The sequence below is a fragment of the Schistocerca gregaria genome, unplaced genomic scaffold (genome assembly GCF_023897955.1).
Source record: "Schistocerca gregaria isolate iqSchGreg1 unplaced genomic scaffold, iqSchGreg1.2 ptg000946l, whole genome shotgun sequence".
In the NCBI taxonomy this organism is placed as follows: domain Eukaryota; kingdom Metazoa; phylum Arthropoda; class Insecta; order Orthoptera; family Acrididae; genus Schistocerca; species Schistocerca gregaria.
This window is the reverse complement of record NW_026062299.1, coordinates 219,947-242,736: the sequence shown is the minus strand read 5'-3', so window position 1 is coordinate 242,736 and position 22,790 is coordinate 219,947. Positions and strand designations below refer to the sequence as shown.

At 41.7% G+C, this 22,790-nt stretch overlaps 8 protein-coding genes across 9 annotated transcripts; 5 read left to right on the top strand and 3 right to left on the bottom strand.

Annotated features, from left to right (window-relative positions):
* The first annotated feature begins 1 nt into the window (after nt 1).
* Nucleotides 2–2,456, top strand: LOC126325881 (uncharacterized). The gene is made up of 3 exons (XM_049995388.1): nt 2–395; nt 482–1,053; nt 1,176–2,456. Exons 1-3 carry the CDS (start codon nt 2–4, stop codon nt 2,454–2,456), a joined length of 2,247 nt encoding a protein of 748 aa, XP_049851345.1.
* Nucleotides 1,713–5,513, bottom strand: LOC126325869 (phosphatidylinositol 4-kinase beta-like). The gene is made up of 3 exons (XM_049995375.1): nt 5,049–5,513; nt 2,530–4,971; nt 1,713–2,432 (listed from the first exon to the last, which is right to left on the bottom strand). The coding sequence occupies exons 1-2, from the start codon at nt 5,240–5,242 to the stop codon at nt 2,595–2,597; spliced, it is 2,571 nt and encodes an 856-aa protein (XP_049851332.1). The 5' UTR covers nt 5,243–5,513; the 3' UTR covers nt 1,713–2,432; nt 2,530–2,594.
* Nucleotides 5,514–5,547: 34 nt separating this feature from the next.
* Nucleotides 5,548–8,723, top strand: LOC126325868 (5'-3' exoribonuclease 1-like). 2 transcript variants are annotated; one of them, XM_049995373.1, is made up of 3 exons: nt 5,548–5,750; nt 5,948–6,338; nt 6,486–8,714. In XM_049995373.1, the coding sequence occupies exons 2-3, from the start codon at nt 6,092–6,094 to the stop codon at nt 8,345–8,347; spliced, it is 2,109 nt and encodes a 702-aa protein (XP_049851330.1). In that variant the 5' UTR covers nt 5,548–5,750; nt 5,948–6,091; the 3' UTR covers nt 8,348–8,714. The 2 variants fall into 2 exon arrangements, with proteins under 2 accessions (XP_049851330.1, XP_049851329.1); XM_049995372.1 differs by having other exon boundaries at nt 5,668–5,794; nt 6,486–8,723.
* Nucleotides 8,724–9,175: 452 nt separating this feature from the next.
* On the top strand, nt 9,176–12,505 carry LOC126325847 (uncharacterized). The gene is made up of 3 exons (XM_049995340.1): nt 9,176–9,442; nt 9,721–10,041; nt 10,154–12,505. Exons 1-3 carry the CDS (start codon nt 9,199–9,201, stop codon nt 11,503–11,505), a joined length of 1,917 nt encoding a protein of 638 aa, XP_049851297.1. The 5' UTR covers nt 9,176–9,198; the 3' UTR covers nt 11,506–12,505.
* On the bottom strand, nt 11,601–12,984 carry LOC126325848 (uncharacterized). The gene is made up of 2 exons (XM_049995341.1): nt 12,860–12,984; nt 11,601–12,762 (listed from the first exon to the last, which is right to left on the bottom strand). The coding sequence occupies exons 1-2, from the start codon at nt 12,982–12,984 to the stop codon at nt 11,601–11,603; spliced, it is 1,287 nt and encodes a 428-aa protein (XP_049851298.1).
* A 277-nt stretch (nt 12,985–13,261) lies between these two features.
* LOC126325880 (GPALPP motifs-containing protein 1-like) lies at nt 13,262–14,230 on the bottom strand. Its single transcript, XM_049995387.1, has one exon. It carries the CDS (start codon nt 14,228–14,230, stop codon nt 13,262–13,264), a length of 969 nt encoding a protein of 322 aa, XP_049851344.1.
* A 295-nt stretch (nt 14,231–14,525) lies between these two features.
* On the top strand, nt 14,526–17,261 carry LOC126325846 (protein Red-like). The gene is made up of 3 exons (XM_049995339.1): nt 14,526–14,658; nt 14,771–17,126; nt 17,196–17,261. The coding sequence occupies exons 1-2, from the start codon at nt 14,649–14,651 to the stop codon at nt 16,318–16,320; spliced, it is 1,560 nt and encodes a 519-aa protein (XP_049851296.1). The 5' UTR covers nt 14,526–14,648; the 3' UTR covers nt 16,321–17,126; nt 17,196–17,261.
* A 4,126-nt stretch (nt 17,262–21,387) lies between these two features.
* Nucleotides 21,388–22,351, top strand: LOC126325824 (uncharacterized). The gene has a single exon (XM_049995309.1). The coding sequence runs from the start codon at nt 21,411–21,413 to the stop codon at nt 22,095–22,097; it is 687 nt and encodes a 228-aa protein (XP_049851266.1). The 5' UTR covers nt 21,388–21,410; the 3' UTR covers nt 22,098–22,351.
* The last annotated feature ends 439 nt before the right edge of the window (nt 22,352–22,790 follow it).

Sequence of the window (22,790 nt, the reverse complement as noted above, 5' to 3'; positions counted from 1 at the left end):
TATGGGCGTACCGAACTTTCTGAGCTACCTGACCAAGCATTACCCAGATGTATGTTCGTACGACTTTCCGAACCGTCTCTATTTGGCAGATGACCTAGATGGACCTGAGGTACCTAAAAAGGTCGACAACCTCTATTTGGATTTAAATACCATCATCCACCAGGCCCTCTATACCAGCAATCAGAGCGTACGTCATGGACCATTGAACCCTATTGGATCAGAAAACACAATTCATCCCTTTGGTGCAGGGGACCGAATTATACTAATCAATCGTATTTCTTATTTCATCCCAACCAAGAACTGTACCAAAAATACTGTCAAAGCAGAACTATATCAAAAACTAGACTTTATTCTAAGCAAGTTTAGACCTACAAAGCTTGCATATTTTGCCATCGGTACATCAAACAGCTAGATTTTTCACAATCAAGAGGCCATTCAATAATTTTCTCACATATATCCTATTTTTTTCTCTTGCTCCAAGATGGACCAGCTCCATTTGCAAAGCTGAGGTCCCAAAGAAAAAGGAGGTTTATGCAAGTCTCAGAATCTAGATTGACGGCTAGCTCGGATCACGAGCTAAATAGCAACGCTGTTTCTCCTGGAACGGAATTCATGACAAGTGTTAATAGATGGATACACGAATATGTCCAAAAAAGAGTACCATTGTTTAATCAAAGCACCCAACTCGTATCTATTGTCTCTGATTCTTCGGTCATTGGAGAAGGAGAGCACAAAATTGCAGAATTTATACGTCAGCAAAGCAAATTTCCACTGTACTCTCAAAAGCAATCCCATTTTATTATCACTAGCGACTCTGACATGATCATATTATTGCTTTCATGTAACCTGAATTGGGCATTTGTATGTTTCGAAACACCCAATCCATCTACCCCCACTTCTACATCATCTATTTCGCCGACCAACCAAAGTCAAAAAAACATTATTTGTCTCAAAAATTCAATAATCTCCGTTCCAATGAAAATTTCTCCTAATCTTGGTCAAGTGCCTTGCGGCATCAATACTTGTTCTGCAAATTCTAAATCGGGCGAGGCGGTAAGTATGCTCCAACTCCAACTATATTCAATTGCCCAATCCTTTCTCTTCCTCTGAATTTTGGCATTACACTAAACACCATTAGCTCTAACCTTTCATTGAACAACAAATCCCAATAACAGTCAGCGAAAAGGAGGATTACAAAAAAAAACCTTCTGCCTAGTGTAAATAACTCCAGACTGACAACCATTCAAAGTCACATCATCCTAGACTTGTCACTGTTAAAAAATCAGCTGTACAACAAAGTCATTCAGTTTCAAAAACATGAACACTCTACTCCAAAAAAACAATATAAATTTCAGAGGGTAGTCGATGACTTAGTCTTGCTAATCACCTTTTTGGGGAACGATTACCTCCCTAGGCTTCCTTATCAAGGGCATATCCATGATGCACTTGATTACTTAATACAAACCTACGCTGAAACTATGGAAGAAAACGGATATTTATGCGAGAAATCAAATATAGAATGGAATAACCTGGCTTTGTACTTGGCCAGAATGTTATCCAAAAAAGAGTCTGGTTACTCCATTAATCAGCACATCAAGACGTGTAATCCTATCGCTTCAGAATCAATACCAAAATCTTTCAAAAACGATTCGTCAACCACGTATCCCGGAAAATCAAACACCTATTCAGAAAATTGTATTCTAAGCAAAAAATTCCAATTCTATAACAACCTTTATCCAGAATTTCGTACATTTTCAATCAAAGAAAAATTAGAAAAAATTCAATCCGCCATACAAAACTACCTCGCTGGCCTTTCTTGGTGTCTGTCATGCATCCACGACAGGGTACATAACTGGGATTGGTACTACATCTATAACCAGTCCCCTCTCGCCACTGATATCACCCAATACCTTGTAGACGCCACTAGTCAAGACGATAACGGAGCCCCATTTTTGTCAGCTATAATTTCAAAACATTTCAATGCCAAAATACAAAAACCGTTGCTGCCCCTACAGCAGCTGCTCGCCATCCTACCTCCAAAGAGCTACCACTTGCTCCCAGCAGCCTACTCAACACAACTGACCAAAGATGCGGCAGTCAGCTCCAATGCATTCGCACGCCTTCACAGCGACAATGCTCTATATCCAATCATTAAGGAGGACCTTCTAAAGTTTAGCCAAATTTTAGAAGACCAACTCTCTGATGACGAAAGAAGTAGAAACAAATTTGGAGATCCAACCATATACCTCAGTATTGAAAATAGGCATTACAACGACTTGAACAATTTAGTTTGCGACTCAATTACCTCTACCACCCCCACGGAAACATATTTCGTCATACGTTCGGTTCCAGCCTTATTGCCTTTATCCAACAAAAACATACAAACTCCATCCAACGAATATTGCATTTCTGTAAAGCACGCAAAAATATTTCTAAAAAAACTGTTATTTGACTGATCTATTCCTAGCACTCTTTGTCGCGTACAAAAAAACTTTGCTTTAATAAAATGATTGACATTCTCATCCATACCCCTTACAGATTAAACTCACCTTGCAACACTATCGCCTATTACCGGTCTCTGGATATTTAGTCGCTCAGTAAATTCCATTAGACATCCATTGGTACCTATCGTATCCATCCGTACGCCAATTTCCTTCTGAAATCTGAATCAGGCTTTCCGCATACTTCAAAGCGTCTTCATCACAAAGATCTTTCTTGAATCGACCTTCCAGCATTTTTATCGTTTGAGCACCCTTTGAAAAGCAGGGCATTTTGCTTCCCGGAAGCATCATTTCAACGACAGATACAATCAATTTAGAATGGTTCCTTAGCTCTAAAAACCCAATTTTGAAAAGAACTCGAAAATATTTATAAAAGGCCGATTCGCGGCCACCCATCACACCAACGAAATCTAAATTCAGTTTAAAGGGAGCGCTCTCGAACCCAATCCATCCTGGACTTGAGCTTAGCATAAAACCGTAATCGACATGTATCAAATGACCCTCTCTATCCAACATAATATTGCCATTGTGCCTGTCCTTTATCTGAAGTATGTAACATATCAATGAATAGGCGGCCAGCGATTCAGCAAAATTACGTCGCGCCTCAACAGACTTCAATGTGTCAACACCATAAACCAGATTGAAATATGCTTCTAGAGTTCCATTGGGTGCCATCTGTTGCTTTATGATGTCTATCGAAATCGCATCTGGAATAGCCTCGATGAACCCGGCCTGTGGAGATATGGCCAGTATTTCATACGGATATACCCACAGAGGAATATGCGAATTCTTGAAAATTTGAAAAAATAAATAAATCAGCTGCGTAGCCAATTGCTCTTGTCTTAAGTCATCACCATACTTTACAACGGCGCCTATAAGATCCCAATTTTTCATGTATCCAGCTGGAGAACACCGCCGAATTCTGTTTTTTTTTTCTTCCCATGATTCTCCAAAGATCCGTTCTTTAATTAGTCGTGCTTCTTCTTGGTTAGCCTCTTCTTTAAAATGGTTTTCTTGCATATCGGGATGACATCCAGTTTCATCTTCCTTCAGGTCTTCCTCCTCGTTGTTGATGTCCATGCTAGTAGCTGAAGAAACTTGTTCAAACTGTCCCTCCGCTTGATCAACCTTAAATGAGTTTAGAAATGCCGTTTCGCACGTACCAACTTCTGCGTGATCTTCCATCATGACGCACTCAATGAAAACCATGTAAGGAACAGCTTTCTTGGAACTCAGAGAAAAGGACTCTTCGTAGGGAATGCGTATCACTTGGTAATACTTGCCGTTCCTTCTTGGAATAGGTATGTACACATTAGGACAAAAAGAGATATTGAACTGAAAGAGGCATGCGCGAAGAGCCTGATCTTTTTGGCACCTGTTTTTTAGCTGTAGATCCTTCAGCAGGCCTGAAATTCCAGTGAGAATAGACAGAAACTGTATTTCTGCATAAAAATAGATTTGGCAGTTGACTTTGCAACTCAATATACTCAAATTGATGGCAGTATCACCATTCTGGTTGGTAGGCATTTCACCGAAGCTGCTCAAATCTGTCTGTATTGCATCTTGGTCTTCATTATCAGAGTTAATACCATAAAATTTATCTAGTGTCGACAGCATGTTGCTGAGTTTTTGAATATCGTTATCTGAAATGTGTCGGCATTTCATGGATGTCAGATCAGAAATATTATTGACGATGTTTTTTGCCATTTTACTGATCATGTTGAATTCTTTAATGTTTGTCAAGGGTTCCAGCTGGCCATCAAAATCTTTCACCTCATGACTGCCTAGCATGTCATAATTTTCGTCAACTTCTGGATATCTTACAAAATTCAAAATTTTCTGGTGATAGGTTTGGTTATCTAATACATCGGAAAAAAACTCGCTTCCAGTAGGGGAAGAACCAATTTCAGATGTGTTGGGAACTTTTTGCGCCCCAAAGTCATTTCGCTGCTCGTCGTTGTGATAGCCGCACTCCCTCTGCAACAAATTATCTTTGGAACTTTTTTTAGAAGACGGTGACGTTTCCACGCTGCTCTCTTGTGCTTCCAAAGCGTTGCAACGGTCGCTAGGAGAGCTGAGACCGGTTGTTTCTCGAGTGTACCAAAGCAAATTTTTCGTTTTGAAGTTTGCTGAATACTTGTAAAGTGAATAAAAATACCTTGAAAGATCCGCAGTAAAGACGCTCTCGCACTTATTATCGTGAGACCATTCATGTTTGAGATGAGAAACAAGTTGATCGCTCATCTCAAAACTATTCTTATCTTTTGACCCATTAATGGTAGCCACCTTGCAAGCCTTCAAGAATTGCTTTAATTTTCGAGAATTTGAACCATTCGTCATCTCATCTTCTATTGCACTCTGAATGATAAAATATACTGAGATGCCGAAATGTATTGACATGCTGCATCTGTCTATTAAGAAATTTTCTAAATGTGAATTATTCTCTTCTGACCTGTTGATGAGGATATTGCTAAAAAGTGTATGGTAAATTACAAGAACGATGAGGTGTATGCAGAGAAGAAGATGGTCCTCGTGCATGATACATACCATAGTTGCGGCAACAAGAACTCAATCTCGTAATCTTGAAATTCGTATAGTTTCGAGCATAATAGATTTTGAACACAGCTGTCTCGATTAGAGTAGAGCTCCGACAGTATGTCAAAAATCTGGGCATCTTCTATCAGCAACAATAAATGGTCGATCGATACCGTATTGAATTTTTCCTTATCAATCCACTGCATCTTTCTGTAAAAATCATACCAAACAGTATAAAATCGTTCACTAACTGTTAAAAGTTGCAATTTTTTTATCTATTTGTCTAAATCCTCTCGCAATGACACAATAGCACGGAACAACTGTTTTTTTATTGACTTCATGTCTGACAGATATATCGGAACTTTCAAAATTCATCTCAGTCGCCCAAAATCCCTTGTAATACTTTTGTACCGGCCTTTTTCAACTATAACCAAATAACATACGCGAGCTCACACGCAGCATATATTGCAAAAATATGATAACTCAATATTTTTAAAACCTAGGCTATACCATTTTTGCCTTCCCTATCGCTGTTTTATATTAGACATTTGCTTTTCCCTCATTTATTAGAAGAAGGACCACATATCTATCCGGCCTGAAATCAGCTGCAAACTTACTCGTGTAAATACAGGAGATACAGACGCTTTAAATTTTATAAAACGGCCTCTATTTGCATTTGAAAAAAAATAATAGTTTTATTATTCAAATTGTTATGTACGGCATTTATCTTAACATGCATATTCTGCATCTTATCATGTGTATGTCTAAATTTCGCATTAGGGAAACTTGCGCCTAGATTTAATGAATCGAAACATGATTAAGGCTTTACTATAAAATAGGCAACATATCACCTCGAGCAACTATAAAGTCGATTGATTACCTCTAACGGCCATTTTTATTTAAAAAAATAGTCAAGAGAATAGAATAGCAAATTGAATAAATATCAAAGCTTGTTCTCTACACATTTTCTACTCCTGTGCGCTTTCCTCAAATTCTAGGTTTTTTATGTAGTAATCATATAATTATTTTGAAAGTCTCTACATAACAACCAAGAAATGGGTATAAAGGGGTTTACGAAGTATTTTATGCGTCAGTTTCCCAAATCAATGCGGGTTATCCATCAAGGAAGGAATATTATTGAATATGACCATGTCTTGGTAGACCTCAACCAGATTGTCCATCGCGCTATCAGAAGTGCAGATAGCTACCAAAGACTCTGGAAAAAGCTGTATTCATTACTTAACGGCATATTGAAAATAGTGAAAGTGCGCCGCACTGTTTTACTAGTAGCAGATGGAATAGGTACTGAATTAATAATACTGATTTGTTTAATGGGCAATCCCTCCCTTTAAATGTTCGTATTGTGTTTCTTTACGTTGTCTGGCAAATAACGAAGGCAAATGTAAATTTTGTATTAAATATTTTTATTATTGATGAACATGAATCTAGCTTCAAAGTCAAAATTTGTTGAACAAAGAAGGCGTAGAGTCAAAGATGGATTTTTGAAAAAGCAATATGTTATCGACAGGGCTGGGCTGTTACCAGGGTGTAATTTTACCTACGACCTAGAACAGGCATTATGTTGGTTTGTATGCCAACGTTTGCAACACTGTGATAGCTACCGCAACGTCAAGTTTTGCATATCCGGGCCTACAATCGAAGGTGAGGGAGAACTAAAGATCATAAAGTACATTCAATCAATTGGAAAGGTAAACGATTTCTTTTTGATAGTAGGAAGCGATGCTGATTTGATCTTGTTAGGCCTATCGGCCGGGTTTGAAAATATTTCGATTCTTACGACAGCAACATCTGAAATGCTAAAAGATGTACGGTTATTAAGACCAGATGCCCCGGACCAGAAAACCTACTATGTGGAAGCTAGAGGTACAGAAGTACTGTCTCAATTCCGGTCAATGTTTCCTCGCTGCAATCCAATGGATATTAGCATTGAATTTGTTTTGATGAGCATTTTAATGGGAAACGACTATTTGCCTCCAAGTGCTGACTATAAGAGACTATGGGCTTATTATGTCGCCACAAGAAATAACTTTACTAGGTGCTTGGTAGATCTAAATGGGTGTATTTGTTTGAAGATGTTCTTGAAGCTTTTATCTCACGGATACAAGGCTTTTCTGCCTAACATGAAGCCAGTTCAATATGACCTCACTTTTAAAAGATTTGTAGAAATGAAAAACGAAATTCTCTCTGGAGCAAGACCTGCTTCTGAAAAATTGCTGAAAGCTCTACAAACTACTGGAGAAGCGCCACCTCCCGACTCGTCGCAGAATTCTACTACTACAGTAGGTGAAGATCAAGCGGACAATTGTTTTATTGATAATGGTTCTTATGAGGACGATATTTCCATTTCTAATTGTACTAATCCAGACGAAGAAATCGATACTGTAGATTCCCTAGCGCAACTTGCAGCCAATGAGGTGCAACCCTACTATGATGAAATTGAGCATGCTTCACAGTACATTTTTGGTCTCGAATGGGTTATAAAATGTTATCTTGAAGGTGATATAATTGAAAATGATTGGTTCTTTCCCTATTCACGTTCACCTCATTACAGCGCTATTGAAAAATTGGTCAAAAACTATCCTTCAAGAATTAGGCATCCAAAAATGAAAAAAAATCAAAAAATGTATCCGTTCATGTTTGCCATGACTCTTTCGTTTCCTAGCTCTTACCCTTATATTGCGCAAGTACTTAGACCAATTTTATCGAAATGCCTACCAACGTTTAACATGTATTGGTCAAAAAAGCTAATCTATGTAGATACAACCGATCTATTGAGCTATCTGAAAAAAATTAGTTTTTATCAATTCACAGAAGAAGAAAAAAAGTATTCTTTTCCAGGGAAAATACATGTGTACGAGTATACGCGACAAGTTTCTCATAACGCTTTGATACCGAAATCTCCACTAGATGATGGCTACATTAGGCCGCCTTATCACCTGAAATACCAGTCCTATGAGCCAGACGACTTTCTTGATTATCTCAAAGGCCAAGGCGTCGGGGACAATCTAAAAATGAAATTTATGGGACTCCATGCTGAAGGGTGCATTGAAAGCATTCTCAGCAGTATGAACAACAAAATGAACTATCGGCTGGTTTACGAAAGGAATCTACCTTCTAGTAATAAGAACCGTGCTATTTGCTACGATAAAAAAGTTTGCCATCGAAAGAGAAAGGGGGAGTGCAACGTAACTGAAAACGGTAGACAGCGCTTTGACGAGGAAGGACTGATTTCAAAACCAGACTTTCTAGTAATCATCAGAGAACCCCGACAGATTGGTAATGGTAAATAGAGAGTATCGAACTAGCATTAAATGGTAAAAAAATATGGTATTGATGCATTTTTCGCGATCCGTGAACGTCATGAAATATAGATTAATTGTGAAACGTGCTGTTTTGGCGTTAAAAAAACAAACGTACACAAAGTTGAATTCTGCCGCTCTCTATAGCTGGTTATGCTATCTATATCATGATATACGTGATTCGTTTGTTTGTATCATTTGGCGTTTATAGACAAGTCAGCGTACGAAGAGAAGGTCTGGTGTGTTTCAATTCAGCAGGGCATCAAAAAACGATGATTTTGTATATACTACCATCTATCATCTCTTGACGGGTGAATGCGTCTTCATAAAAAAAATAAATTTTGCACATACAATAAGTTGCGCGTAAGTATACAGCAGGGGCTTGGCTACGTTGGCTCCCTTTTTGATTAAATAGACAAAATCTGTTCTTTGAACATGTATTTTGCATACATTTGACACAATTCCTTTTACGGCGACCAAAGACCCTCGCTACATTGACAGGGGTAATTTGAACAATCCTCTTCATAAAGAAATACTTTTTCAATGAGGTATCATGTACGCAATCGGAATGTGCAGATGCATCCTCCTTCACCGCGAATAAAAAAAACCGTCAAATTACCCCTTCCTGTCGAAATATGAGAAAAGGCATCTACCACATACTCCGGGCAGCTTTAAATCCGCGCCTGATATCCGTCCAGACATATACAAACTTGTCCCCTCTCCTAGCTGCACAGTCGGATGTTGTGAACGAAACGATGGTATCGCCCCTCAAACGAAAATCATTGAGAAAAAGTCTTTTAAAGGCTTAGAGGTATTATTTATCATTCAATATCTGCGCTACAATGGATCCGAAAGAAATCACTCCGTTGGTGACGTCGAAAAACATGGATACCAATGATAACAGAGGCAAGTTGGGATATCAAAATCTCAAAACAACAGGTAATTTTCACGATTCTTTGGAATTTGTAGGTCCTGGAACAAGTATCACTCATGTCAATCTCTTTGCCGATGAGGACGAGTACAATACGAAGAAAGCTCAACAAGTTAAGTTGGCGCTCGGTAGTTTTTTGGCAACTACTATTTCAGGTGTGTATACTAGAAAAACGAGCAAAAGTGAGGCCGATAGGATTTGATTTAATTTCATTCCTTTTAATTCATACATTCCTTTCTACATAAGCAAATCATTTTCAGCACATACGATTTTCGAATAGTTTGTTGTTCTATAGTCTTTCAGAGCCGGCCTCATCGTTTCTGCTTGCGCCGGTCTCTGAGTGAGTTATCTTTGAACGCGTAGCGCGGGGCGAAGCAAGTATATCAGACGTTTTCTAATACGAAATTTTTGTTTTACTTTCGGTAAACAACAGGCAATGACATCACTAGCTCCTGCTTTTATACGATTGGTTTGGTTATTGCCTGCTCTGGAGTGTGGTCATTTTTGTCTATGCTATTGGTCGTTCTAGTCCTCTGTTTGTACCAATCTGTTTACTCGGAAGTCGGAACGGCCTTGCCTCTCAATGGTGGAACCTATAACATTCTTCTCAATACAACCAACAAGCTTGTTGCATCGATAGCTGCATCTTTAACACTTCTAAGCTATACGGCAACTGCGGTCGTATCGGCCAGCACCAGCGCGACATACGCCAACTTGTTGTACCCAAAAATTCCAATTATACCGGCAACTATATGTACGTCAAGCTCTCTTCAGAGGTCGAGTTAGTCACCTTTTTCCTCATTTTGTGGGTGCATCGAAAGCCTGTCTTACTGAACTGCTGTCTGACTCCTTTTTTTTCACCGTAGGCCTGCTGGGATTCATAGCCATACTTACGTGGATTGGAATTGGGGAAAGCGCCATCATGGCGTCGGTTTTGTTTTGCTTTCATGTATCTGTTTTGAGCGTTTTGGTGGTAGCTTCGGTGGTTAAATTGATTATGACAGGACCTGAGACGTTGGTTGCAAATTGGAATTTATCCCCTATTCGGAGCATTCCGATGGACATTTTTTATGGGTTTTGCCTGGGCCTCCTTGGTGTGTCTGGGTTTGAGAGTAGTTCCAATTACATTGAAGAGCAGGCAGCGAACGTATTTCCTAAGACTCTAAGAAATATGACTATAGCAGTTGGCATTTTCAACCCCACTCTGACTTTTCTTTCGATGGCATTAATATCTATGAACTATATATCGAATCCAAGGAACGTGTTATTGTTACTTGGCCGATTGGCTAACACTTCTCTGGGATACTGGTTCGAAGTCGTTGTTTCCGTTGATGCAATTCTAGTCCTCACAGGAGCGGTTTTGACCTCTTTTGTTGGCATAGTTGGTCTCGTTCGCCGCATGACCTTGGACCGCTGCCTGCCTCAGTTTTTGCTTAACGAGGGTCGATGGCGAAAAACGAACCACTGGATCATATTCCTATTTTACCTAATTACTTGTAGTCTGATTTTGATCGTCAGAGGGAATACTGTCACTCTCAGTGGTGTTTATACGATTTCGTTCTTGAGTGTGCTCATATTGTTTGCTATTGGAAATCTTTTGCTCAAATACAAGCGAAGCAAGCTTCCTCGGGAATATCGGGCTCCTATTCCCGTAGTTCTTCTCGCTCTGACACTTGTCGCATCAGCGTTGGTGGGGAATTTGGTCTTCAATATCATGTATTTGGCCTATTTTTCGATTTATTTCTTTGTGTCGTTGGTGGTAATCGTTGGCATGCTCACGCGGACTCGTATCATCATCTATATGTATCACTCTCCTTTGCGCAAACTTTTTGGAGAGAAGCTGAAAAAGCTCTTCAAGAAGATCAATCACCAAGAGATGATTTTCTTTACGAAAACCGACGACATTTCGATTTTAAACAAAGCGATCTCTTATGTTCGAGAAAACGAGCAAACTGACTGTCTACATATCGTGCACGTATATGAGAGGGAAGACAAGATTCCGCTACGTATCAGGTGGAACGTTACTATACTGGACGAGATGTATCCAAAACTGAGCATTTGCTTGTGCCTCATAAAGGGAAAATTTACTCCTGCCATGATCGAAAAAATTTCTGAATACTTTAAAATTCCTAAGAATTTTATGTACATTACAACTCCGAGCGACAAGTTCCCATACAAGATTAGCGAGATGGGGGGAGTGAGACTCATTACGCACTGAGCACTTTTTTCCGCTCTATCCAGAGCGGAATATACGCGCACGAACAAGCACAGAAAAAACACAAGGAGAAAGGGGCCCGCATCAAAGTTCGTTTTTTATCTTTGATTTGGCTGGTTGGTTCTGTGGTAAGTTTGTCCTGGAGGAAGAGATGGATTATTTGACATGTTTTGAGAAGGCAATTGGAATGTGCCGCTCTGAGAATTCATGTGAGAAGCCGACATATTGCCGTGTTGCAACGAATTAAGCTGTGCGGGAGACATGGTGTTATGAGAGTAGTAATGATGATGCACCGGAGTGGATGTGGAAGTGGGACTTTGTGTTATGTTAGCGTTGCCGTGACCGTTGTTCGAAGATACAAGAGGACGACTTGACTGTTGCGATGTCAGGTTGATTGGATACTGACCTCTTTGACCCGTCACGTTGGGCTGTGATAAGTAAATCATTGACGCTGAGTCAGGAAAACCATGATTGATTGCTGCAGACTGAAGTTGGCTGTTATTTAACTGAATTTTTGTGGCTGTTTGTACGGTACTATGTCCCCCTACCTGCGTCTGAGCAAATACCCCATGTTTGGGTTGCTGATTTTGATTCATCGTAAATGAAATGTGCTGTTGATGCGGAATGGCCACTTGGGGTTTCGAGAACATTGGCTGCTTCGCTTGAGCCTGGAGGTTCATTGACTGTGGGTATTCTGCTGTGACTGCCCCTGCCACCAGTGCCTCATGGCCTTGTGTATGGCTTGAGTATGCCAGCGTATGTGGACTGATCGACGGTCCGACAGTCGGCATACCAATTATCGAGTTAGTGGTGCCCAGAGTTTCCGTCTTGTCTGTCAAGCACAATTCCGAGCCCTTCTCAATAGAAGTCAAAAATCTTCTCAACTGCGGCTTGATATCAGCCGACCTCGCTGATTTACTATCCGGCCTCGAGGATTTTTCTGTCTCAACCAAGTTCGCCAATATGTCCAATAAATTTCCACACATACGCTCGTACGCATCTATTTGTTCCTCGACTTCGCTGATCGAGATCTGGTTTTCTCCGTATTTTTTCTTCCACTCTTCCGCCAAATTTCGATGATCGTTCTCAAACTCGGGTTCCATCCGAGTTCTCAATATCTCCGGAACTATATGGGGATTCTGCAGACCTTCAAGCGAGCTCGGATAGATGAAGCGACATTCTTCCATCAGACCCGTAAATTCCTCATTTAGCATTCTATATTGCTTGGACAACGCAGAAAATTGACCCATCAGAATTTGCCTGTCAAGTCGAAGGGCGTTAATTCGTGTACGTCATCGCACGCTATTTCGAGGTGTACGCGTCTTTTTTTACCGCAATCTGCTCAGCGCGGGCGTACCATTTGCAAGGAAACTGAAGCCCTTTTAAGATGGTGGCCACTATCTCGGCCTTGCTCTTGATTCGGTCAAGCGTCGTATAGAAGTCTTCCAAGTTCAAGTCTTGGTCCTCTTGCCCATTCATCATAACCTTTTCAAGGGCCGCTACAATAAATAACGGCTGATAAGCTGAAAAACATTCAATGCCGCAACGGCGTCAACTCAAGAGAAATCTATATCCCATAAGCACAAACAGAGGATATATTGTGAAAAAAAAAAACCCTCAAACATCTCTCATAATGACAACGGTAGAGACACACAGACGATAGAATTTGAGGTTCGCGTATTAAAAAATAATATACCAACCCCTCCGCTTAGCGTTCTCCCTGAATTTTATTATCTCTCTACATCTGATGAGTCCACTCTTAGTGATCACGTGAGTAGTCTCTGCTGCCTTTTGAAAATCGACTATTTAATTGACTAGCTTGTCGGAAAAAATCTCTTCTTGCTTGCAAACTTGCCTGGCTAGAATAGGCCAAATCTCTTTCTCTGTCAAAGAATGGAACATATGGTGATTCATCCTGTGAGGATTTACTTTCTTTTTTCTCTTCATAAACGGAAGACCCACTTTTAGGTTTTTTGTCTCGTCGTTTTAGGTCATCTTCGCGCTCTGTCCTCTTTCTGGGGTTTTCTTGTTCACGGATGGGAGTATGGGCACTCTGAGCTTCTTCATTAGAAGAGCCTTGTATTTTTTTATTTAATGAACCGCGATATACCTGCTCAAACAGCGAAGGACGTAGTTCTGAAGAATTTGTACAAGAGCTTTGTTGTTTTTGTCGTTCCTCTGCTTCAAGTCTTTCCCTGACCATTTTATGCGCTAGTTCCAGTCCAGAGACTGGATCCTTCCCTCGTGGTACGGGCGCGCCTTTACCTGCAATAGATGTCCAGCAAGAGGTGTCACCTCGCTCCTGAACGCCTCGTTTCGCAAATTGTGTGACATGTTTTTGCATGCTCGCGTAGCCAAAAATGCGGCTCTTCCTGTCTTGGTCGGGCAACTGCGTCATCCATTCCTCGTGACTTGACGAGTCGGGGATGTCGGAAGTCTCCGTCCTGGCAGACCCATTTCTTACCCTCTCCCAGTCTGCACGTTCGTCTCGTGTGTACAGGGGTTTTGTTTCAGTCGGCAGCGACGGACCGATTAACTCATCATCGCTGAGCTCAGTTTGATCAGCGTTAGGAGATGAAGATTCAGAATGCGATGGAATTTCTGAGCAGCTGGAATTCGTGTCAGCAGAGGGTTTTATGAGATGGTCTGGTATGGCTGGGCCGACCAGAGGTTTAGAAGCGGCTACCTTTTTTTCCGTCAAAGCCGCCTCTTCCGAAGCATCTTCCATTGAACACCTGCAGAGCGTCCTCGCACTCGTAGCCAGGAAGCAAGGGGGTCTAAAAAAGCTAGCAGATCCCTTCTCTTAAATGCTAAAAAAAAAAAAGTGTACAAGAAAGAGAGTTGACAGAGCAGCGGAAGAGACAGAGGATTCACCATTTCTCCCTCGGTATGGGGTGGTGAAAAATTTTCACAAGCGCATGTTGCGGTGTATTGGACATATTGGCATTCGGCGTGGATATTACAAGTACGCGTCGTTGAAAGAAGGGAATATTTTGATAAACAGAAAAAAAAAAAAAATTGTTAGTTTTGACTCACCTTCAGCTGGCGAAAATACATTATCAATACACTATCAACGCCTTTTTCGCGGTGCCTGTTTACACTGGTTGCCTTGCTACAAAAAAGAACCCATTTGACAAGAAAAGTCCATGTCCGATAGTATGCATTTTTTTCTCGCCTTTTGCATGGGTCACTTTGTGCACGAAAAGCGTTTTTTATCGCGCCAAATTGCATACATCGTAGAACTGCCTTTTTGCTAATATAATTTAAGATGATAACGCGAGTTCTGAATCAGGCACGGCACCATCTGCTACCCACTTGTATGCCCATCTTCGCCACCCTAGCAAGCCATATCCCACACCGCATGTTCACTCGACTCCCCGAGCGCGCTTTGCCGCGTTCAATTCGACGCCTAAAAAGTCTGCTCATGTCGCCAAGCAGCCTTTTGCAAAGGCGCCAGCGTCTTCCGATTTGAACGAGTGTCCTGAGACGAAACGTCCTAAACCCTACCCCTATAGCAGCAAGTATCGAGATCGAGCCTACGAGCGTCGTATGGCTACTGAGATGATGAGTAAGGGAGAAAAATTGGACGAGGTGTTCTCAGCTAGGTTATCTCCTAACAGCTTTCGCCGCCAGATTGAAAATAATGAATACCTTGTAGAGGACGAAGAGACGACATACTTGGTGCAGGGTATTGATGCAGCGTTGCTGGAGAAGCGGAAGCTCGAAATTGAGGAGGAGGAGGCTGAACGTATGAAGCAAGCCGAGCAGAAGGCTGCTGGTTCCCAGAATTTGGCCGCAAAACAGTTGGTGGTGACGCAAGATGGTAAGGCTATGGCCATTGACGTACCTCAGGATTTCCAGACCTACCTTGGAAGGCAGATTTACAACGTTTTGTTCAAGAGGGAGATGCCTCAGCCACTAGATATTTTCCTTTTAGGTCGTACGAGCTATTGTTTCACCCTCGATCCGAGTTCTTCAAAAGATATACCAACTATTATAGAGCGTCAAATTGAGAATTACTACGACCGAGACACTCGATACGAGTCTGTATGTATTTCTACGAATCCAGAGATTCTCAAGAAGCTGAGTGTGCTCATGTCATATATCAAAAAGGGTCCCAAAGGTCTGAAGCAAAGGAAAGCTGATTTAGAGATGAAGGAAAAGTGCGCCAAGCAAACATTGCAAAATTTGTACGCTACTTTGAAGCGGTCCTCCTCAAACGCCTCTAGTCCTACTGGGGAGGATTCCTTCAAAGCACCAACAGCTTCCAAAAGTAAAGAAGAGGCGCAACAACAGCGTTGCGAAGACAGCGACGAAGACATTTTTGGAGACCTCAAAGGCAGAGTTTATGACCCCTCCGCGTATCTGATCGCATCTAATATCAAATCCAAATCTCAGATTTGGAAAGACGTCGTTGAAGCCGACGGTCAATCTAGCAATGATCGGCCCCTTGGCACGACTGACCAAGTTAAGTCTGCTGTCGCCAATAATGGCCACCTCAGTACAATTCAGTTTGACGCCGGTATCCAGGTATTTGAGAACGAGGAATATGATGGCATGGACGATTATGGGGAGTCAGAAGAAGAAGACTTGATGACTATGGACAACAGAGTCAAATTGAAACGAGCCGATTTCGAAAACGATCAGGAATGGGAGAAGTACGAAGCCAATCGCGAGGCGATTCCTAAAGCCGCATTTCAGTTCGGTGTCAAATTCGGAGACGGAAGGCGCCTGCAAAGAAGAGGCAAAAACGAAAAGAGAAGAATTTATCATGTTCTGCAGAAGAAGGTTTCCGGATCCATTAAGAAAGAAGACTGAAGCTCGTAGACAGAGGGAGCACATCTCAAAAAATTTGATTGAAACCTCGATAGGAAGGTGGCGTTGTACACTCAGGAAACGCGTGCTGCGCGCGTGCACCGCCTGCTCAGATCGACAAGAGGTAATTCTGCAAACTTTAATCCCTCTTCCGAGTTCCGGGGCTCCGAGAGCAATCGTGTACACCTCGTCATGAAAAAGCAATTCTAGCGATCCCTCCGCCATTCGATTGACCCTGGCAAGGGTTATTTGTATATTCTCTGTCTAGCGTCTATGCAAACATGGTGCCCGCGCCGTGGAGAGTGCGCTAATTCCTCGAAACTTTGTACTGTTGGTAGAGGGTTGTTCTCGATTAGGCTTGGATATTTTCATTCGTCCCAGTGCGCTTTAGTTTCAGTCCTTACGACAAAACATAATTTCACAGGCGACGGCCGCTTTCCTTCGAGCGAGAGCGAAAAGTGGGGCATCCGAAGCCTTCAAATCCGAAGTGTACCAGTTGGCCCCGCATTTCTCAAGAGAAAAGCGCTGTCTGCCATAAAGCAGGAGAAAGTTGCACAGGTGTACGACCTTAACGAAAAGAGGCATCCGCTTTTTTGTGTGGGGATTATACACATTTTCAAAATTACGCTTTTTCTGCTATTGGTATTCGTGACACTTTGAGCTCATGGTTTGTGTAGATTGAGCAACGAGGGGTTGATAGTTGTAGCGTAGTAAATATTTTGTGGGGCAAGTTTTTCGTGCATGCACGTGTGACAAGGAAGTTTTTTGATAGATAGTTTCGTGCATTTTTGTCTCTGTCTTTGCTTAAGGTCTCTCCCTTTAATCATTTCGTTTGGGTACAAACAGAACCTTTGACCATTTCGTTTGGGTATAAACAGAACCTGCTGTTTGGCATGTCACAGTGGCGGTGATATTATGCTCCCTTCATTTTCGAGAGATGAAAGGCTGGCAAGAGTCCTTGCTCGACGAGTTAATGTAAACCCCTGGAGTTTCGCGAACATCGAGACAACTGATACAACATTTGACCAAGAGGGCCCGGCGAGAATTAAATGCGACCCGCTGGCGGCAGAATCGGAGCCGAATGGTTTGCAGAAGGGAGAAATGATTTCCGGCTCAACAATGCGACCATTTGGTAGCGAGGAAGCTAGTTGTAAGAAAGATGAGGAGAGGAAAGAAGTGAAAAGAGAGAGCGAGGAGAAAACATTTTTAGACAAGTCATGTTTTGCGATTGACAAAGATTTTAGTTGTTCTCTGGGTAGCGATGGTGGAGGCACGATATATGGGCTATCAGATGTCAAGATCAATGAAGTTGGCGGTGTTTCGGGCGAGCACATGGCTGAATGCAAACGGACGAAGACGAATAGGAGTTTGGAGGATAATGTTACAAAAATAAAAGTTTTAGTGGACGAGGAGGGAGAATCGAGAGAGCGCTTGCGGAAAGAGAAGACCGATGTGGGAAATTGCTTGGCAGGGAACGACGGTTCCGTTTGGATAGATGGTTCAACAGAGAATAGCCAAGACGATGGCGGTCATGTTGTACCTGATGGCGGCGGGTCCCATAAGAGCGTTGACAAAAATTACATAGAGTTATTAGGGAAGAAAAATGGTTTCTCGGGTGGCCGAGAATTGTTTGTGACAAACTCAGACGGCGGTGGTTGTCACAGAAGTCGATTTTCAGAATTTTTTCGCGAACAAGAAAATTATTCGAGGCATGGCCTGTCACCTAATGATGAAGTCTGCTCAATTGATATGGGGTCAACGAAGCATGGTTCAAATGTGCCCTTACATCCAGAAGTTCATCCGGAGCACCGGAAATGCCTTTTTGCTACCGAGAATTCAGTCAGTGAATTAAAGTCCGGTACCTCTGATGCCAATCCGGTGAAAATCGGTAACACTCCCATCAGATTGTTGACGGCACGGGAGGACATTCAGCAATTTTACGACAATTTGTGGCCCGAAAATCAAGAGTGGGAAAAAGGTGGTTTTGTAGCGCCGCCCGAGCTTGCTTCCGATTTGTTTGATTACCAAATCCAGACTGTGAGTTGGATGTTGTACAGAGAACTAGAGGCGCCGTATCACGACGGGGTGAGTGGCGGAATTCTAGCGGATGAAATGGGACTTGGGAAGACGGTTGAGATGATTACTTTGATTTTATCGAATTGTCGCTGGTCTTCGAAGAACAGCGCTCCTGGCAGATTTCCAATGCCAAATTCGTCGTTGGTGGATTCTGACGCAACTTTGGTTATTGCTCCAAATTTGTTACTCGGTCAATGGATGGACGAAATTGCGATGCATTCTAGAAATTCGTTGCACTGCATGTATTATCCTGGTTTGTCTCGATTGAATAAGACTTTGTACGAGCGAGGGAGGAGACAGGAAAACATTTTTGAGCACATGAATATTGTGTTGACGTCGTACGACGTACTATCCACTGAATTTGCATACACATTGAAACCGCGTGTGAAAACGCGGAGTTCGAACACAAAGTACAAGAAAGTGGAATCTCCTCTGATGAAGATGAGGTGGTGGCGCATATGCATGGATGAGGCTCAAATGCATGGGAAAAGTGCAAGCCAAATGGCGCAGATGTGTTGTTTGCTGAAGGCTGTGCACCGCTGGGCTATGAGCGGTACACCTATTCAGAAAAACTTTTCTGATTTGAAAGGTTTTTTTGAGTTTTTGGGATGTGCAGATCGGTGGTACTTGCCCGATGAGATGCTGATATCTTACTTGAAAGACATCATGCGACGCCGTTCAAAGGCGCACGTTCGACACCAGATAACGATTCCACCAATTCAGCAGCAAACTGTAACGATGGAATTGAGTACATGTGAGAAATTTTGCTACGCACGCCTTGCAAACAAGGACCATAAGACTGTTTTGGAAGAGGAGGAATTGAAGTCGGTCCTTTTCACTGCTACGCCCAGAAAGGGTCGAAGAAAAAGATCACGCCAGCATAAGAAGAACGCGGTAGCAATCGCGACGAATTTGCAACTTTTTGAGTTTCAAAAGTTTACAAGTTGTCCGTTTCAGTGTGTGGCTCAGCTTTACTTTTCCTCTGACTTATCTCCATCAATGCATGATCGCACACTGACGATGAAACTGATACTGAGGGTCGTAATCCAAGAGCTGCACACAGCCCAGCTCGCGGTTTGCGAAGCGCTCAATCGAATTGGAGACAGCTATCATAGGCTTTCCCTCGATTGTAGCGAGGGACCCGAAGCGTATTATGAATGTGCGATGGAATACTATGAGCGCGCGGCCGAGCTGACACAGTATGATTTAGAGGGTGATTTATTGAAGCTTTTGGCTTCTACAAAAGATTTTACTTGTCCCTCGAAGCTTTCTGAAGCGGCTGCAGCGGTATGCTGCTACCATTCGTGCGTTAACATGGCAGAAATACATGCGAAACTACAAAGGTGGGAGAAAAGAGACCAGTGGGCAGAGAAAGCCGAATCTGCTAAGACCGTTGCTCTTCGTTCGTCGTTGAATGTGTTGGCGGAGAAACGAGAGGCGTTTCTGATGAGGAAGCGAAACACCTCCCGCTTGATTCGAAATCGGGAAAATTATCCCAGAGAGCCTTGGTGGGTCGCGGCGCTTCTGTGGATCGAAAAAAATGTTTCTGATTTTTTCGAGAATTTACAAAAAGGTGTTCGTCAGCTATATGACACAAAATTTCATGGTTTGAGGCCATCGGTGTTATCATTAGAGGTTTCTGAGGTGGGTGCTATTGCAGACTTACTGGAAACAGAATTAGATCGCATTTTGCGTGCGAGGGATTCTTCAATGAGCCTGGCAAAGAAAGAAGTCCAATTGAAACGAGGTGAACTTGAGGAGTTTGAAAAATCACAAATTTTGGCAATGGATCTTTTAAATGAGTATGAGATGAGTTTAGTTCAGTTGGTGAAGGTTAGCAAGGGTCCAAATGAAACCCATGTACTACGAGGTGAATTGAATATTGCCGAGCGGATCCTACTTCACTTGGAAGGGACATGTACGGCGTATCACAACCGATTGATAGAAAAACTTCGAGTGGAACCAACGTCTGTGACTCCAGATCAGTTGAGTACACTAAGTGAGCTATCTCTCATTCTGATGATGGCAGATGCTCATTTTCGCGAGTTGGAGTTGATGAAACTGGAAGTAGCGACCGGCTCAATTTATGTTGAAAAAAAACTTAAATTTTGTCATAGTTTACGAGAAATTGAATCCAGCGCTGATTTGCCAACTCATACTTCCTTGTCGAACAGCATGTCTCTTTTTCAGGAGCGTAGTGTTCAGTTGCAATCTATGAAAGACTGCTTGGAAACCACAGTTCGTCTACTGATGTCTCCCTTCGATCCTCTGATGCGATTTGGAACCAAACTGTACCTGGTCGTTAAAAAACTCCAGGAACTGTTCCTTTCAAAGGAGAGTGATCCCAACTGCAAGGCGCTTATATTTTCTGCTTGGCCGGAAACTCTGATTCAGCTGTCTGTTTTGTTAGATGAAATTCACATTGGGTATAGGTTTGGAAGGGGAATTGCATCTGGCGCCGATGAAAACAAATCTCATAATGCCTCTCGGCAGATCTGGGATTTTTTGAAGCAATCGAGCATTCGCGTCCTCATGTTGAATGCTCTTAAAGAGTCCAGTGGACTGACTCTGAACCTTGCCAATCATGTTTTCATTCTTGACCAGATTGACTCTGCTAGTGAAGATCAGGCCATCGGCCGAGTCTATCGAATGGGACAAAAAAAGAGTACCTACGTCTATCGCTATTATGTCGATAGAATCTAAATGGTTCTATTCTTTTCACAATACATACGATATATATATATATACATATATATATTATATTATAAATGTATATTTGATATGTGTACATACAGTATATACATATTACAAATGTATATTTAATGTGTAGCACACATATATAGTTATTATGAATGCATGCTTAGTGTGCTTACAGGTATGTCTACTGAGTTGTCAGGTGCTGTTGGGTCAGCGTCGGAATAGTTTGTAACATCTAGGAGCGAAATAGATTAAATTTGGAGAAAAGGCGCATTTTTTTGTCAATACCACCTTTCCACAGCGACGCTGGTTTTGGAAATATGTCGGAAACCACAAGTAGGGTCTCCGTAAATGTGAAGAATGTAGAAGATCTGAAATCAAGAATGAAATCAGTTACTGCTGCGGATCCAGATCAGTACCACAATTCATTTTCCTTAGAGAGATACTTGAGAGCGTTTAAAACTGTGGACGCAGCATTTCAGGCAATTTTGAAGACCAACGAGTGGCGCAAAGAATATCAAGTTCAGTCACTAACTGTAAATAATCCAATCATCAAGAAGTACTTGGAGGGAAACAAAGCAAGAATCCTGCATCACAGAGATGTGAATGGAAGGCCGATAATTTACATCCCAGTTAAGAACCATAATGTCAATGACAGAGACATTGAAGAGTTAACAAAGTTTGTTGTTTACTGTTTGGAAGAAGCGTGCAAAAGATGCTTTGAAGAGGTGATAGATAACTTGTGCATAGTATTTGACTTAAAGGGTTTTAGAATAACTTGCATGGATTATCAAATGATCAAGAACTTAATATGGCTCTCGAACAAACATTACCCTGAACGACTAGGCGTGTGCTTGGTACTAAATGCGCCAACTGTCTTCCACACTTGTTGGCCTGTTATTAGAAGGTGGTTGGATGAAAACACCTCGAGAAAGATAAAGTTTGTGGATGATTCAAATAGTTTGGCAACATATCTTGTGCCTGATGCTCTACCTGAGAACATGTAATCAGAAAATGTACTATTACATAATTTCCTGTTCTCCTTTCTTAGAAATCTGTGACATTACATCAACATTCAGCCAGGCTTTGTGTTTAACGAAAGCCGATCTGCTGAGAAGTAACAGATCACTTTTTCATATTTCCAACATAAAAATGTCACGTAGCCAGTAATTTAAGCTGTAGATCCCATTTCTCCGGTAGAATTACCGAGATAAGTTAGGGGCGCGCAAGTTACCGAATTGCCGTCCAACTGAAAGACTTGCATCAGGCTTGTGAGCCACGCAAGATTATTACCATTGATGTATTTACACACATATTATAAATTTATGTGTTTACATGTAGATGTATATACATTCGTATATTATATATATTGTACTATTGTATTATATTGTAGTGCCCTGCATAGGGATTGTGCGTGTCGGCAGCACGTGAAAACAATAGCTTATATGTCTCCCAGGCCTATTTTGTAAATACAGCAGCAAGTACTAGATGAATTGTCTGACCGAATTTCTTTTAGTGAAGATTGGATTTGAAGACGGAGTATTTCTTTGAATTGAACATGTGTCTTCCTATATTTTTTCTCGTACCGCCTCCTTTCTTGGGTAAAACTTGAACTTCTCTACGAGGTGTTTGAGATCTGTTGCAATTTTCTGGTGAAAGAAATTGATATCGGATCGAAACTTCTGAGAAGAAATGAAAAA